General features: G+C 47.5%; 2 protein-coding genes across 5 annotated transcripts in view; both read right to left on the bottom strand.

Moving 5' to 3' along the window:
* Positions 1-7,644, bottom strand: part of Wge (BAH domain and coiled-coil containing protein winged eye) — a 195,116-nt gene extending 187,472 nt beyond the window's left edge. Inside the window, 1 exon segment of the mRNA XM_077670330.1 lies at positions 7,433-7,644. The gene's annotated coding sequence lies outside the window, so the exon portion shown is untranslated.
* Positions 7,645-13,173: 5,529 nt separating this feature from the next.
* Positions 13,174-15,722, bottom strand: part of Sn (fascin domain-containing protein singed) — a 77,558-nt gene continuing 75,009 nt past the window's right edge. For all 4 annotated transcript variants that reach the window (XM_077670329.1, XM_077670326.1, XM_077670328.1 and 1 more), the window contains exon 8: positions 13,174-14,629. In XM_077670329.1, coding sequence (XP_077526455.1) covers positions 14,424-14,629 — 206 coding nt within the window. In that variant the 3' untranslated portion in view covers positions 13,174-14,423. The remainder of the gene's footprint in view (positions 14,630-15,722) is intronic.

Here is a 15,722-nt window from a genome sequence, read left to right as displayed (position 1 = left end):
TGCTCCCGTGATCTAATTTGATTTGATAAAAGTAACGCGCCGACAGTCACGCCACCCAAAGCAACGGTTTCGAAGAAAGAAGCGTACCATTCGAGTGGGACGCCGCGAGCCCGCTTACGTGACCGACTGATTGTAAAAAAAAAAAAAAAATGCTCGCGTGCCATGACAACCAAGAGAAACTACTAAACGAGCAAGGAAGCTGACACGTACTTAGTACGTGCCGTTTCTACCATTGAGCTTGACACTTCAGTGAGCGACGCCGCGCCTCCGGGGCGCTTATGTAAATACCAAGCCCTCAGCTACAGCGTAGCCCGCAGAGGGGATTTCAAATTTGGCGCCAAACAGGCACGACGGTCCGACGCTATGTGGAATCGAACTCTCGAGTACAATTTGAGAACGGCAACAGCAGTTGCCGCTGTACCTCATCACCGCAGACGGATCTTACTCCGCGCGGCGCAAGTAGTGCGTTACGGGGAACATTTTGAACACGGCACGAGCCGTTTTCATGATTTTGTGGACTTAATATGCTTATAAACTACAGTAGCGACGACAAACTACGCGAGAAAAGGCAGACGATATCACGCATTCACAGCAATCTCTTTTCAAAACGCGCGCGCCCATTGACATCTGGAGTGATAAGGCACATGAGCTATTGCCGTCCTTAACTTGTTCTCCAGTACAGCAGAATTCCTTACTCGCCACTGCTTGGAACTCCGGAAGTTAGTTTTAAAGGGACCATGAAGACAATAGATCGTTCCTCAGTTTGGAAGAGCTAACTATTGCTAATTTCTCAGCCCCCATCCCAACTACGAAAGACGTTCGCGTTTTTAACCTTAAAGGAGCCATGAAGAGAAAATACAACTTCGTTTAATTTGAAAGAACTAGGATTCAGTATTTCATCCAGCTACATTACAGCCGCAAAAGGTGTTTTTTTTTAACGAAAAAAAGCAATAAGTATTTAAAAACGTTCAAATTTTGCGCCACAGTGACGTGTTATGAGGAAGAATGACGTCATACGGGCCAACAATAAAACAATTTTCAGTGCGTTAACTGCACGTTAGCAGTCAAGTGATGCGGTCAAATGGAACTAGAGGCCCCATTACAGACGTCCAGTCATGTGTCGTCGCGACAGGTCAGTCACGCGGCCGCCAATCGCACAAACAAGGTTCCGTGACGTCATAGAAAAGTTGCGGGAAAGTGGCTAGGGGGTCGCGACTGCTTCAAACGTTTTCTTTCATATCTCCGTTATTTGTTCGAAGATTGCGATGATATTGGTATCATTGTTATCGGGACTAAGCAGTCTTTCTAATAAACCCAACTTGTATTTTGTCTTCATGGCTCCTTTAAGGGGCGAAGCCTCTTAGGGGCTGGGGCTGTTGGCGTCTCCTGTCGTCGTCGTAATCGTCGTCTCATGTAGTCACGGTACTAAAACGCCACGAACCTCATTCCCGCCTCGCGCTCGAACGCAACGCGTACTAAAAAAAAAAAAAAAAAACGAACATTCGTTCACGCCTCGCGCTGGGGCGCTTCGTAACGCGTACTAAAAAAAGCACCGGGACACTCGTTTACGCCTCGCGCTAAGAGCTTCGTACTTCAGGCACGAGACTTTTGCAGCAAAGCTGTACACCTCTACCCCCCAACGGTTTCATCTTCGTTGACAAAAACGCCAAGGCGCCAAAGCACATACACTGCATGTCTCGCCCCTCCCCAAGTTTCACGGTAGTGAAGATGACCCGTTTTTTTTTTTTTTTTTTTTTATGAACAAAACGCGCGGTTTGTCTTCGTGGCTCTTCTAACCAGTTTGCAAACTCCACGTGAACTCAAATATGCGCGCAAAGAGGTACAACGCGAGAAACCTCGCGAAAGTCGAGCCCGCATCACGCATCGTTTTCTCTCACCATTCCTAACCACTTGCGCAGTGACGACGTGGTTAATAAAAACAGGCCCGTCAATCCACGAGTCGCATGCAGCTTTCGCCGGTATTGACGCGAAATTCCAACGGCCCCGACTCATTCGCGCCCCACCTGCGAATGACTCACGTTTAAGACGCCCGGGCATTTCCAAAGGACGACTATTGCGAGAGTAACTCGGTGAAAAGATGACAAGCACTGCACCTCCATACAACTAAACTAGACCACACGTAAATTACCCTTAAAGGGGCCATGGGTACAAAATACAAGCTTGGTTCATTAAAAAGACTGCTTACTCTCGATAACAATGACGATAATTCTATCGCCATTTTCATACAAACAATTGAGATACAGTAGAAGCTCGTTAATTAGAACTCGAAGGGGGCCAAACAGTGTTCGAATTAAGCGGAGTTCGAATTAGCGGGCGGGCGCTAGGATGAATAGAAATCGTGCCACACTGCGCGGGAAGAAGACAAAGAAGCCACCTCTGGATTCGTTGTTGCGAATTGGGCACTACTACACGTTTGTGGGAGGTGATTTCGTAAACAATAATTGCACGCGCCGGAGCACTGGCGCCGGTGGCGCGGCGCTCTCTGAGACGCGAAATAAGCGGTCGCAGGAGAGTAGCGCGCGCGCGCCACGCTGTTGTTTTTCCGTTTCCTTGTTTTGCATCTCTAATAAATTTGGTTTGGATTTGCAACACATTGTAATCCCTCTGGGCCGACTATTTCTGCCAGGAGCGATGGAAACCAGGGGATCATAGTTCGAATGAACCGTTCTGGATGCCGACGCGTTCGAATTTTTGGGAGTTTTCCCCCTCATTGAAATGTACAGGGCTGTGCCGGGACCCGAGAGTGAGGTCGAATTAACGAGCTTTGGCTGTATTAAAGAAAAGAGATGAAGCAGTTCCCCAGTCACTTTTCTGCAATGTCTGTATGACGTCACGAAATCTTGTTTGTGCGATAGGTGACCGGTGAAAAGCGCAAAGGCTCATGGGTACGTCGTCTGCTCCAGCCACTTCCGGTTCGAGATCTCGCCTGGCCTCCCGTTCGCCGGCGGCTTTCACGCGCGTGTTGTTTATTTGTCACAGAGTGCTTACCTTTCAGAGAAGCCCCTAGTAGGATTCATCGTCGTTACACATTGAATGTGCAATGCATGAGCGTTTTTTTTTTTTTTCAGTGGAACCTGATAAACAACAAGCACACGCGCGCGTGAAAGCCGTCGGCGTACGGGAGGCCAGGAGAGCTCCCGAACCGGAAGTGGCGAAACTCCGCGGGAGCAGACAATGCACCCATGAGCCTTTGCGCTTTTTACCGGCCACCGAGCTAGACCACTACCAAGAAACAGGACTGGGCAATTGAAGTAACGCATCTCTAGTTCAGTTTGACCATATCACTTGCACGCTAACGCGCATTTAACACGCTGATAATTAAACTTTTACTGGCGGCCAATTATACGTCACTCAGCTGTCCATGTCACGTCACTGTGGCGAGCAATCTTCGTTTTTCCACATTTCCGGTGTTTGTTTTTTTTTTGTGTAAAAGCGTTTCATCGTATGCATCACTTGAATAGTGATTCGCTGTTGACAAACTGATATGTTTCGAGCGCTCGCCTTTATTACGTCACTCGCCCATACTGCGTCAGTCTGTAGCGCGCAATTTAAAAGTTTTATATTTCTCGCGTTTTTCTTTTTTTTTCGGTTTAAAAAAAAGACTTCCGTGGCTAGAATGGAGCAGTTACCGAAGGCTAGTTTAAATGTCCCAATCACGTCAGATCACTGCAATCTCTTACACCTATGAGAAGACACAAGACCCCGTGTTTTTCGCACGAAAACTAACGCGTAGTTTGGCCGCCTTGCGCGCTCGAAGTCGGCAATAAACGCTTACGTCGAAACCGGCACAAAACTACGACGAGCGCTCGACGTGTACGGCATACCGTGGTACGGTGGCGCAATTTAATTGCAGGCCAACTGGTGATTATGGTGTAGGGGCGCTTATTTCCTCAGAGCTCTCGGGTAGCTCCTGATTAGCACATGCGATCATGCGCGCCAAATTTTGAAAGCAGCCTACGAGCACGCGGGTAGAACAAAAGACCCCCCCATCATACACCTGTCCCTAACTTCACTCTTTCATTGCTAGGTATTCAATCCCTCGCTTTTATTATACTCCGAATTTTATGAAAGCTAAAATGGCGTGCCATTCAAAATACGTACGGCAACCGCGAAGCAATTGTGTGTCGCATACGTGAAACGTTCTCGCAGCCATCTGATTTCTGATCCGACCAAGAAGACGTTTCTGTTTCTCATACCCGCGCATCAACCTCCTCTCTCAAATGTCAGCCAATCAGCGACGAGTTCTGCTCCTTCCTTCCAACCTGCTAACTTCCTCTGCACAAATCCCACATTTCGTGACCGCGAGATCTCGGACAGCTACAGCATAAAACGGAGAAATCGGAGTTCTTTTTATAACTGCTTTTCAGGGTTTTACTCTCCCCAACGCAAAGAGAGTAATTAACCGCCAGTATCACCTCCTTCAATCGCAGGCGCAGTTCATCAAAGCAACTGTTTAGCAAAGAACTAATACGCCTCGCAACCACTCGTCAGCCATTGCAGCCAAGTCGTCGCCTGTTGCGAGTGAGAGCCGTTTCCCAAGAACGCCATTTCGGGGTTTGCCGCACAGTCATGTGAAAACAACTGCTACTTTGTTTTCAGGGGCTAACTGCGTTTTTGACAATCGCATGCGAGTACGCACGGTCGAATATCGCCTCCAAGCAAGTTTTCGTAGACCGACGATGGAAATAAGGTGAGCTTCGAATCGTGACACGATCGTGCGGTGACATTTCCGGCTTATATGTTCCCAAGCGTTTTGAGACAGGGCTCGACGGATAACGGCTTCCACGTGCAGACGCGGACCACGCCCGTTTGTGATGTACGCGTTTTGATGACGTCACAACTCGACTCGGCGTGGAAAAACAAGGCTCCACCGCGTGCGTCACGGATAACGCTTCCAACCTAAAGGGCTTCCTCTTCATAAATATGTCGCAGGAGCTCCTAACTGTTGCGAGCCTGCGCACGGATGTGAACGAGAGCGATATGGGCCGGAAATCGGCCGCAACTCAAGCTAAAGCCTACGCAGAACGCTGCGCGGTCAGTTTCAGTGTGAATAGCAGTTTTCCCGAAACCGTCACATAGTTTCGGAGGACACCGAACAAATTTATAGGTTGACACCATGAGACCGTTCCAAAAACGAGTTATGGCGCGCAATTACTTTCTTGTTTCTTCGCAGGAACCAAGAGCTGGTCTAAAAAGCAATAAAGTCTCTCACAAAATGTACACCAGAGAGGAATCTGACGCTGCATACGCGTATCGCCGTGAGATCCGAGCGCAGATTTACATCAGCGTCGTCTTGTAACCTTTTAGCAAACTTGAAAACATAAAATGCAGCAAAAGCGACGACAAAAAGCGTATTTACATATGCGTTTCTCTCATGTACGCAACTTTTACGGACTGTTCTCCCAACTTATTGTTTTAAAATATTCGCGAAGCGATTAAAAATGTGTCCTGGTGTCGTATCTCGCCAATTACGTCTCCGTAACGACTGGCTTGGCCCGTCACAATCGTAGATAAATGTTGACGGGAACCTCCTGCTGAAAGGGAACACACAAAAGGGAATAAAAGGCGAAAGGCGCCATATTTCGCTTGCTCAATGCTAAATGTGTTTTTATAACCTATCCGTCTAAAAAATACACGTTTGCGGTCACTTTCGCTTCATTTTACGTGTTCTTACGCTTCCTATGACGTTACAAGCCATGGTAGCTACGACGCTGATGTAGAACTTGGCTCTTCACAGAATTCTCAAAGGACGGCTTCTAGCGATCTGCAATAACGCGGTTCCTTTTTAGCATACGTAAGAAACTATGCAAAAAGCCGTGCCTATAGTTTTACGCAATACGCAAAGCCAGTCACTACAATTCGTTGACAAGCAAATATAAGACTCACGCGATGTGCTGCTCAGATATGGCTTGTCTGCAGACCGCATACTGGTTTTAACAGGTCGAGCTTGAAAGTGACTCTGTTCCACGTGGCTGTCAAAGGAACCCAGTCCACCGTAACTATCAACCGGCGCCAGTTTACGTCACTTAATTCAAAAGTCGGGCAAGCTCGGACTCTCAGAAAGGGACCAGTCGCTTGAGGACCGTTCCAGCTTCAAGGATCGGATGCTCGTAGTAGCCTGAAACAGGTTCCGACATCTGTCAAAGCGCCTCGCTCTTACAACTGACTGCACGCGCTCGGGGTTTTTTCCGCCGTCTGCGCGCACGAGCAAGAACTTCCAGGTACGAGAAACTCGACCCAAAAGTGTTCTAACTAGGCTTAGGGCGTGCAAGCCACGCTGCCAGTCGGGTTCTTGACCATCGGCGTCGTAGAACCACCAGTCAGACTTTGTGCCACGACAGCGGACGTCGAGATAAAACGCGACGCTGTTGGTCGCGTCAAGATAGTAGCGGCAGACGGCTACCATTTCTCTGTGCATTTCTTTCGCAGACGACGACGTCGCATGGCAGACGATCGCGCAGACGCTAAATCACCCGTGCTGGGGCGGAGACGAGATAGAAAGAAGCGAAGAAAAGAAGTTGCTTTAGCCGTGGCTGTTCAAACGCGAAAGGGGCCTGTTTGGCAGGGGGCGAATAATATATACGCGCAGCAGCGACAAGCGGCGAGCGTTAAAAGGCAAAGAATAAATTCGCCGTGGAACGCCGCTGAGAGCGAGGGAACGGGTCTGCAAGTTGCCGGCGCAAAAACTGGTTATGCCGCCGTGTGGTTCGCCAATGCAAAGGCGGCGCCGGCTAGCTGGCAGCGAGAGAGACCAGACTGCTGTGGCGGCGTTTGCAATGGACACGCGACCAAGCCAACTCAAAGGACCTCGGTTGAGAGAGAGAGCTCGTTGCAAGGCCTCCCAAACGAGACAACGCCTCGAGAAATACTGTTCGCATTACACTTCTCCGCGCACCGAAATAAAGCCCGTCGTCGAGCGAGAGCGGGAAAACATTTCTCCCGGGCTGGAAGTTTCGCGCTTTTAGGAAATGCGGCTGCGGTGGGGGACATTTAAATAGAAACGCGCGCCGTAGCTGCCAAGGCACGGCTTTGAGTCGGCGTCGTTCGCCGGCGTGGCAAACGCAGGCGGCGTGCACCGATCCCGCTGTCATTGCGCTCTCCCTACTTCGGGCGCCAAGGATCGCGGCTCGCGCTATCAGCAGCTATCGACGATCGTCTGCGCGATTACACGCTTACGGCTGCTCGGCGGATTTGCCGACCACGATTCGTAGAACTGCTAGAGAACTGGTAAACGCGGGTAAAATACGTCGAACGCCGACGTTGAGGCCAGCGTGCTCCGGGAGACGTTAACGGTGTCGATGTTTACCGAGTTCGGCGGCAACGGCTGCTGCAGCCGTCGGCTGCACGGCCGACGCAGGCGAGGCGAGGTGCCGGGGCGGAGACAAGCCCCGAAGTCGGGCGAGACACTCACCTCCCAACTGCACCTTGGAGCGGGTTCAGCGAGGCCACGAAGCGACGATGTTGCGAGTATCCGTATCCGAATCGTATCCGCAACACCCACGTAAACGCGAACAGCACAACACATACGTTGGAAACCACAACATAAATATTGGAGTACTTTTTTTTCACAGGCAAAAATGGTCGGACTCGCGCATTGCAGGCAGCGAGACGACGGCGTAGTAACTGACGTCACCGCTCGGGTTGCCCCTGGCTGCCCGCCCATTGGTTTGGGAGGTGTGGCGGATGCGAAATCGGACCAATCACGGCGCCGCTCGAAAGCAAAGAACAAACAGCGGAGGCCGGGCTTGCACCTGCAGCGGCAGCTGGCGGCGGAGAGAAATAGTTCTCTTCACGGCGCGACCCTTCGGAGCGTATGAAAATACGAACGCTGGAGGGCGCTTCACATTTTGCGTTTTTTTTTTGGTACTTCGATTGTGCTTTGTTTTTTACTTTTCCGCGGCGTGGTCGGTCAACACAGGCCGCCCAGCTACACTGGCTACACCACGCCCAGGCAAGCGCAGTGCTGAAGTAAGCCCGATGCACAGGTCTGCCCTGACATTCGCGCTGTTGCACCGCTATTTTTCTGACTTCGGCGGAGATCGCATGCGTGTTCGTTAGGTGCTCAGCACGGTGGTGCGGAGGTTTATCGCGGAGCTTCGCGTATCGAAAACGTTACTCTCGCTGCAGTCTGCGCACTGTTGCCTGCACCTTTTCTGTGCGCCACTGTGGGATTATTTGAGCAAACCCTCGTGGCCTCCACTTTTTTAGGGGGGGGGGGGGGGGGGTTGGGGGGTTAGGTAATTAATATGGATTCGATTGTAAGATCGCAGTACGGCCAACCAGCATCCTGCACTTGGCCGTACTTCGTTTTGAAAAAAAAATGTTTACGACTTTATAAACGAGGAGAGAGGTCGTGACTACTTCCGTGTGGAGCGTGAAATTATGCTGACTCATGCGGAGTTTCAGAATTGTTTCTCTCGTTGAACATTCATCTGTCGGATCGACAAGAACGTCCGAATAAAGTGACCACTTGCCAAAGGGAGTATTTATAGGTTTATATGTTCGACTAGGTGCCGGCTAGAATAAGATTATTTGACTCCCTGTTTTAAGAAGACCTTACGAACCACAACTTCGCGCGCGTGGGCTGACTGACCTCCGTGGACACGTGAACCAATGAAGAAGATGGACACACTCAAAGGCCCTGAGGCACAAGCTTCTTTTTATTGCTCCCCCCCCCCTCCCCTCCCACGTTCATCGCCCGTGCGAAAACCGCGAAGTTGATTGGAAAGTTTTTGGCTGCGGTTAGCTTGCAAAAATGTGAAAGGGACCAAAGAGGAGCCGGGGTTCAAAGAACGACCAGTTTTTCTTTGTAGATATGGAAACCTTGATTGATCAACCAGTATTCCATTTCTTGCTGTGTCCTCGGGACCCCTTGACATTCCATTGGGTATCCATGCACCATAACTACCAGGCCGTTAGCAGTTTCCAGCGATGGTATTGTGCGTGGGATTTGTATAATTAGGCCATGTACGTCAGTGCCTACAAAAGTGCAAAATATAGACAACCAAGGAAATGAATGACAATGACAGTAAATACATATTAGATATGCATGAACTTCAGGTTGTCATATGTTCAAGGTTAGTTAGTCTCCTGTGGCATCAACTAAATTCGCATAATATATGCCTTCTGTAATAGTTTAGGGTCAATTGAAACCGAACTGGTAACGAAAAAAAAATTATTTGTTGTAAAACTCCGAAGCCAATATTTCCACTGCACAACATTAATCAGCGATACAGGTAAAATTTTAGAACCTGTCTGCACTGTTGAAGATGACTAATTTCAAGCATTGTGCTGATTGCGGTGCTGTTGGCAGTAAAGATAAAGCTAGGTTACTTTGGAGCTTGAAAAAAAGTAAAAAGAAAAGTTTCTGAAAACAAGATAGGTGAAATGCTACTCACAGAGTATTTGATTATAAGAATGTTAATCCAGTGAAGAGATAAACAGTTGGTAGATATTCTTTGAAGAAACCAGTGAATGACTTGGAGTGGCAGACTTCAGTGCAGTTCTTGGTTGCTATGGGACTCAGTTCTGTTGGACTTAAAAGTATTTACTGAAAGTAAATTTTCGGTAGACTTGGATGTCACTTCTCCAAAGAGTGTCCACCGATTGCCACCATTAGCTGTGCAATTCTTGTCACATTGCTATTCATTGTACGCTCTTTGCCCCAGCAGAGTTTGCACTATACAGAGTCTACCCATAGGCACACGCTACCACACCTAGCGGTGGCATGGCAGGCATTTTATATCACCACTGCGATATTGTACCAGGTCATGCCATATGTTTGCTGCTGCTATTATCTGATAGGAAAACTAACAATCTTTTAAAGCGAAACCTTTCTTAGTAAGACCGATGGCATCCTTTAAAAAAACTAATGCATTTTTCCATAGACTGGTTGGTTGACCGAAAAGCTCTGGTAACATCTCTGGACACGGCGTGTGCGTGAAGCCATTGTGCCAAAACGGTTACTTGAAAATTGCAAAAAAGAAATGGATTGACTAGATAAGGCAGTACACGCCTCCATCATGAAGGAGGAGCACAATACTGTAGTATACCTTTATCTCATAAACCACGTATCGGTATACACTTATATCACTTGTAGACGCGTTTACTTAGTGCGCGAAAAATCGTGGTGTGGGTTCGTTGTTCGTTTGCGATTTGGATCTTTGAAGGTTTGTCGATCGTTTGGACGCACTTTTAGCGTTTGCGCTTCTCTCAACTTTCTTGAGGAAGGGACAGTAAATTTTATTGTTCACGCTTGAGTGATGCACACATGTGCCACTTGCCATCGACAGCGGCTTTTGGCTGTATACTATTGACCAAGTAAACTTACTTTGAAAATTAGTAGTACCCCATCCCAAAAAAGACAACGAACTTAAAGGAGCGGTGACACCAATTTTCGGCGTTAATATTATTGCACAGTTCGCTTCCTTCACTCAACAGAATGCCCTGGCTGAAATATGAGCGGTCTGCGACGCGAAGAACATAGTTCAATTGGATCTCACTTGTCGCGTCGACGGAGCAGCGCGCGGAGCGGCACTCAGCAAATGGACATCAGCATGACATCATCCAGTGAAAGCCAGAAGAAGTGACGCGGCAGCGTTCGTCAAAAGCTCGTGACGCCACTTCATGCGCGCGGCCCCACGAGCGGCGAGCGGGCGCAACACCCTCTCAAGCGGGCGCCGGTGATGTCTGCACAAAGCGGTGAGGTCAGGCCGGTATTCTGTCATATGCACCGTTCGGGATGAAAGCGCGGGAATTTGAAACAAACGATTTTCAGGCCGTTCAATGTAATTAACTATCGCGCGCTGAAGTATTTGAAGTGCTGTTTTAGGTTCGCCAGGCCATTAAGCATCGTTAAAAGCAATAAAAGTGTAACATAAAATTTTCGTGTCAGCGCTCCTATAAATCCCCGGGTTTCTCAGTGATTGTTTTCTTGACAAGGCACATCCAAAGCTACAGTCTTAAAAATGTTACAGATTCCACTCGTCAGACGGAAGGTTGCAGATATTGCATGTCAAGCTTTGCATGGCTGCCGTATTTGGCCTGTACCGTACCTGCAGGCGCATCCAGTTGTTTCGAGAATTTTCTCGGTGGCATAGGAAAGCTCTGGGCAAATCTTTCTCAACTCTGGCATTTCCAAATGAGTGTCAACGAAAAATGTCATCTTACTGACAAATTCAGCACTGGGGAAACATACAGTAAAGCCTCGTTACAGAGACACTCAAGGGACTCAGAAAACATACACGTATCTTGTCACCAAGGTCTCTTGTATGCATTGTTGCTAAGAAGACCAGCCAAATCGCTTTCAATTAAATGCCTCTTATAACCAAGTGTCTCTTGTAACGGGGTTTTACTGTACCTCATCAAACCAAGTTTATTGCAAGAATTTGTTCATTTCTCACCAAATTTTGAAGTAAAAAGAAAAGAAGAACAGGGAGAGAGAGAGAGATATGGAATAGTAATAGAGGCAGGAAATGCAAGCCAACCACATCGCATTATTGCAAAAAGATCATTATCAGCATTAGGGGCACTCAGCATGAGATAGAGGCTCTGGCTAGTCTTGGACTCTGATCTGCGCGTCTCACCGGTCAGTTTTCTTTGAGAATTAAATCCTGACAAAAGGAACGTTCACATGACCTGACTATCGACGCTGCCAACGAAATAAGTTTGCATTGCACGTACCTTAAAGTTACCAGGAGGCAACATGCAACGTTGCTTTAAAAAGCTACTCAGCAGTCCATACTTTGTTCAGTGGGGAGCAGTGCTTTTGTTGCAGGGGAGTTTGCATTCCAAATGACAGATGAGACTAGCTGCTCGCTTTTGACCACCTATTACGTGCGAAAATTTCCTGGTGAAATACAGGTAAACGAGACAAAAACGGGTGTCAGCATGTTTACATCATAAGATGCAGTCGAGCAAAAAGCAAAAGCTTGGCTGCTGTGGTTAACGTAGTTTCAGTTAAAAGGTGTATTTCACCTCAATAATGGCATGGTGGCAAGTGCCATGCAGGCTTCAAATGGTGAACCTCAAGCTTGGGTTTACATCTGTCGAGTACCTGACATCTAGGGCTTGGCTGAACTCCAACTGTCGTAATGAACAGCCCTAGTACCCGATATCTCTTACGATCTTGACAGCACACAGCCAGAGTAAGGAGAGTTGTGCTTTTGCGATGCTCACTTAGAAGAGTCGCTCGGAGATGGCATTGCATCTAATCTTGTGTTCGGTTCCAACGGCATCAGCCAGTCAACTGCTGACAGAAGGCATCACTCAGAGTGTCTCCAGCAAATGCCACAAATGTCTCCAGGCGTTGCATACTTACCTTTTTTTCTATTATCTGGGCTAGTTATGTGCAGCATTCATTAAACTTGGCAAATTTGTTATTCCACCATGGCAGTCTTTCTACGGAAGCGAAATTGTGTGTTGTCTTGTAGTTCCTTTTGAAGGCAGCGAGATTTACTTAGAAACATTGAGGTACGGTTTTATTGCACTAGTTTCCTGCAAGATGACGAAGTTAGTACTCGCGAGTTTCTGTGCTTCGAATTAAAATGCTCTCTGCCAATGCACCGAGCATATGTTGTAATGTTTCAGATTAAGAGGATAAATGCAATGCTATCTTGCAAAGTATCTACAGCAAGAAGCTCACTGTATATGGAACATTTCATCTAAAAAAACATTTTGTGAACTGAAGAGAAAGGCATTAACAAATGAAATTCTAAACATTTCTAAGGGGAAGCTGGCTGTTTGCTAAAGCCCAAAATGAGATGGCGGGCTTAGGTGAAGGGTGATCACAACTTTAGCCACCTCCACTGCTATCATTTTCTTTCTTTCTTTCTTTTTTTTTTTTTTTGAAAGTTTTACGCATTGAAGCTACACCGGCTATGAAGCGTTCCGTAGTGGAGGGCTGCGGATTAATTTTGACCACCTCGGGATTTTTAACGTGCTCCGACGAACACGTGGGAGTTTTTGCTTTTCGCCTCCATCAGAAAAGCTATCATTTTCTTCTTGTTGTGTAAGTGTACCCTTTTTGTGGCAGTAAAATGAATGAGATCCCACGCCACCTAACTAGAGAAGCTGTTGGTAATTTTATCCCTTTGAACCGCATTGCGTGGTGTAATGTGGGGCATTAAGCCAGAAAAAGCACAACTCCACACATCCGTGACTGAAAAATTGTATTTGATAAAGTCGGTGTATAAACATACAAAAATTGGTCACACGCACTATTAAACTGCAAAAGGGAAAACAAAACGTGTACGCTCCTACACCGCCGGCCAGAAAAACAGCCATCCGTGTTGGTAATACTTTGCAATTATCTCGGGTCACAAACACGTCAATCACAAATAAAACGAGGAGGAAAAAAAAAAAAAAAACACTGCACCTGTCACAAGTATCCTATTCAATAGGCAAATATAGAATGTTTATACGCATTCCTCGCTTGCGGCAGCACGCGTGTAATAAAGAGAAAATAGAACTGTAAATCCAGCTATGCCGCAAGCCACACAGATATGGAAGGAATGTCAGTTTGGCTTATCCATGGTATCAAAAAGGGGAGAAGAACCACCACGTTCGTAATCAGAGACGAGGGAAGGGAGAGGGTGTTTGGTGTGGATCGGCTACGACTACAGTGTCAGCCCCTCTAGCGTTCATTTTCCAACGGCACAAAGCGCGCTGAACGAAGAGGTTCGATCGAATGTGCGTCACGACACTACGACGATGAAAGAGTTTGGAAACTCTGCTCCAATGTGGTATCCGTTTCTTTGAGCATTTTTTGAGGCTAACACCCGTGTGACCTAGCTTGTTATCGACTGGTGAACGCACTATACCAGGGGAGGGGGATACTAAGCACACGGACACACGCACACACACCTACACAAGTTCAAACACGGAAGGGGCCTGTTAATTTAACCTTGCGGAACACCAATTCATGCATCGCACATATTGGGGCTTGTTGCTACAGAAAAATCAGACCATACTCTCTTGTCTGCAGACCTCAAAGTTGGCTTCGAAGAAAGGAACGCGTGACAACTCAAAACAGGCCTCATGCACTGTCAGATGTTGGCAAGACCACGACGCAAGGCTAAATGGTAAACATGGTTATTGTCATTCGCCAGGGGGACTCACAATTACGTGAAGAGCACATCGAGATGTAGTCGGTTCGTGCCAGAGTATATCATCACTGAGAGATGGAAAGCTTTCACGCGTCAGCAAGGAACAGAGTTCACACTGAGCCGGGTGCCACAAACTATATTGCGAGCCATCTTTCCACAGCTGGAGAGGTTTTTTTTTAACTTGCTATCGATAAACACAAAAGCCGGGGTAAAAATAAGAGCCAAAGGAGTGTCGCCACGTTGCGTAGAGTCGAGCGAAGCCTGATTTGAATCCGTAGCCAGACGGTCGTGGGCAGCTCAGTACTCCCAGAGTGTGGCTTGGCTTGGGTCGGTTGCGCCGGCCTTGAACGCTCCGTTCTTGTCGGCGTTGAGGTAAGAGCCGTTGGCAGTCTTGAGGCAGAGGCGGGATGGCTCGCGGAGCTCGACGTAGAAGCCGCAGGCGTCGTCGGCGTCCACAGAAATGGACCCGTCGTCCGCTATTCCCCAGTATTTGCCATTGTTGCCTGCAAAGAAGAAAAACAAGGACAACGTTTTATGGTGAGACAAAGGTTGAGACAAAGGTTGAGACAAAGAATCAACCTAAACCAGAAATGGTAGCTCTTTGTGCAAGACGATTAGGTTGGGCGAACAAGAAGCCTTTACTCAGTGTCAGAGAATGCGTCAACAAATGTGCACACTGAAGTGAGCAACCTGGAATAATCCGGATTCTCAGGGGTCATTATGGGGCACTAAAGAGAATTTAGGTTGAAACATGTTACAACGAATGTCGCTACAACAAAGCATTTCTGCTTTCCTCATCAAAACAGCCTTCTATCATTCCACTTCGGCAAAATTTTTGAGCAAGGAAAGTGAAACTTCCCTCTTGATGTGAAAACTAGAATTGCAAGAAAAGAAAAGTCGCATTCGTAACTTTCAAACCTGTGCACCAAGTCATCATAACATTAAAACACTTAACAGCGAAGCTATTTAATAAATTGTAATTTTTCGTGTCTGCAGTTAAAAATACTACGAAATTGCCGAGTGCGCGCACGTGAACGCGGGCCTTGCGGCGACTACTCGGCACTTAACAAAACCAAGAAAATGCTGAGCGCTCGTGCGGTGCCTTGCAACGACCACCCAGCATTTCTGGCACATGTTTGTCAAGCTAAGCATAACCAGTTAGAAAGATTGGCCAAAATTGGCACAAAAAAAAAGAAAAAAAAAAGGAATTTTATTGTTTGCTGTAATCGTGGCAACAAATGGTCAGAGCAAGAAAGACACGTCATAGCGTATGCACCTCCAAGGTGATGTCCAATGATTATCACTTCTAAAAACAATGAAGCTAGCTCACACTTATAGCAACAGCGATGGACTAAAGGTCGTTGCGGCAGCAAGGCAGATGCAAATCGGCTGCAATCGTGGACTTAAACAATAGTGATGCCCGTGAAGGTTGTGCAAAGCTTCGCTACCTTCAAGTCTTACACATCAGCGCGAGCTTCTTTCATTTTTTTTTCGCCTGAAATATCTCCCAATGGCACTGTGTCCCCATGTCGCTGCAACTGCTACGGAGGACGCAGTTCTTTAACAGCAATGAAGATTTAGCCGACAACCTAGCTA

This window comes from Haemaphysalis longicornis, unplaced genomic scaffold (genome assembly GCF_048455015.1).
Source record: "Haemaphysalis longicornis isolate Haplotype H1 unplaced genomic scaffold, Haemaphysalis longicornis Haplotype H1 scaffold_5, whole genome shotgun sequence".
Classification (NCBI taxonomy): domain Eukaryota; kingdom Metazoa; phylum Arthropoda; class Arachnida; order Ixodida; family Ixodidae; genus Haemaphysalis; species Haemaphysalis longicornis.
This window is presented reverse-complemented; position numbering and strand designations above follow the sequence as displayed.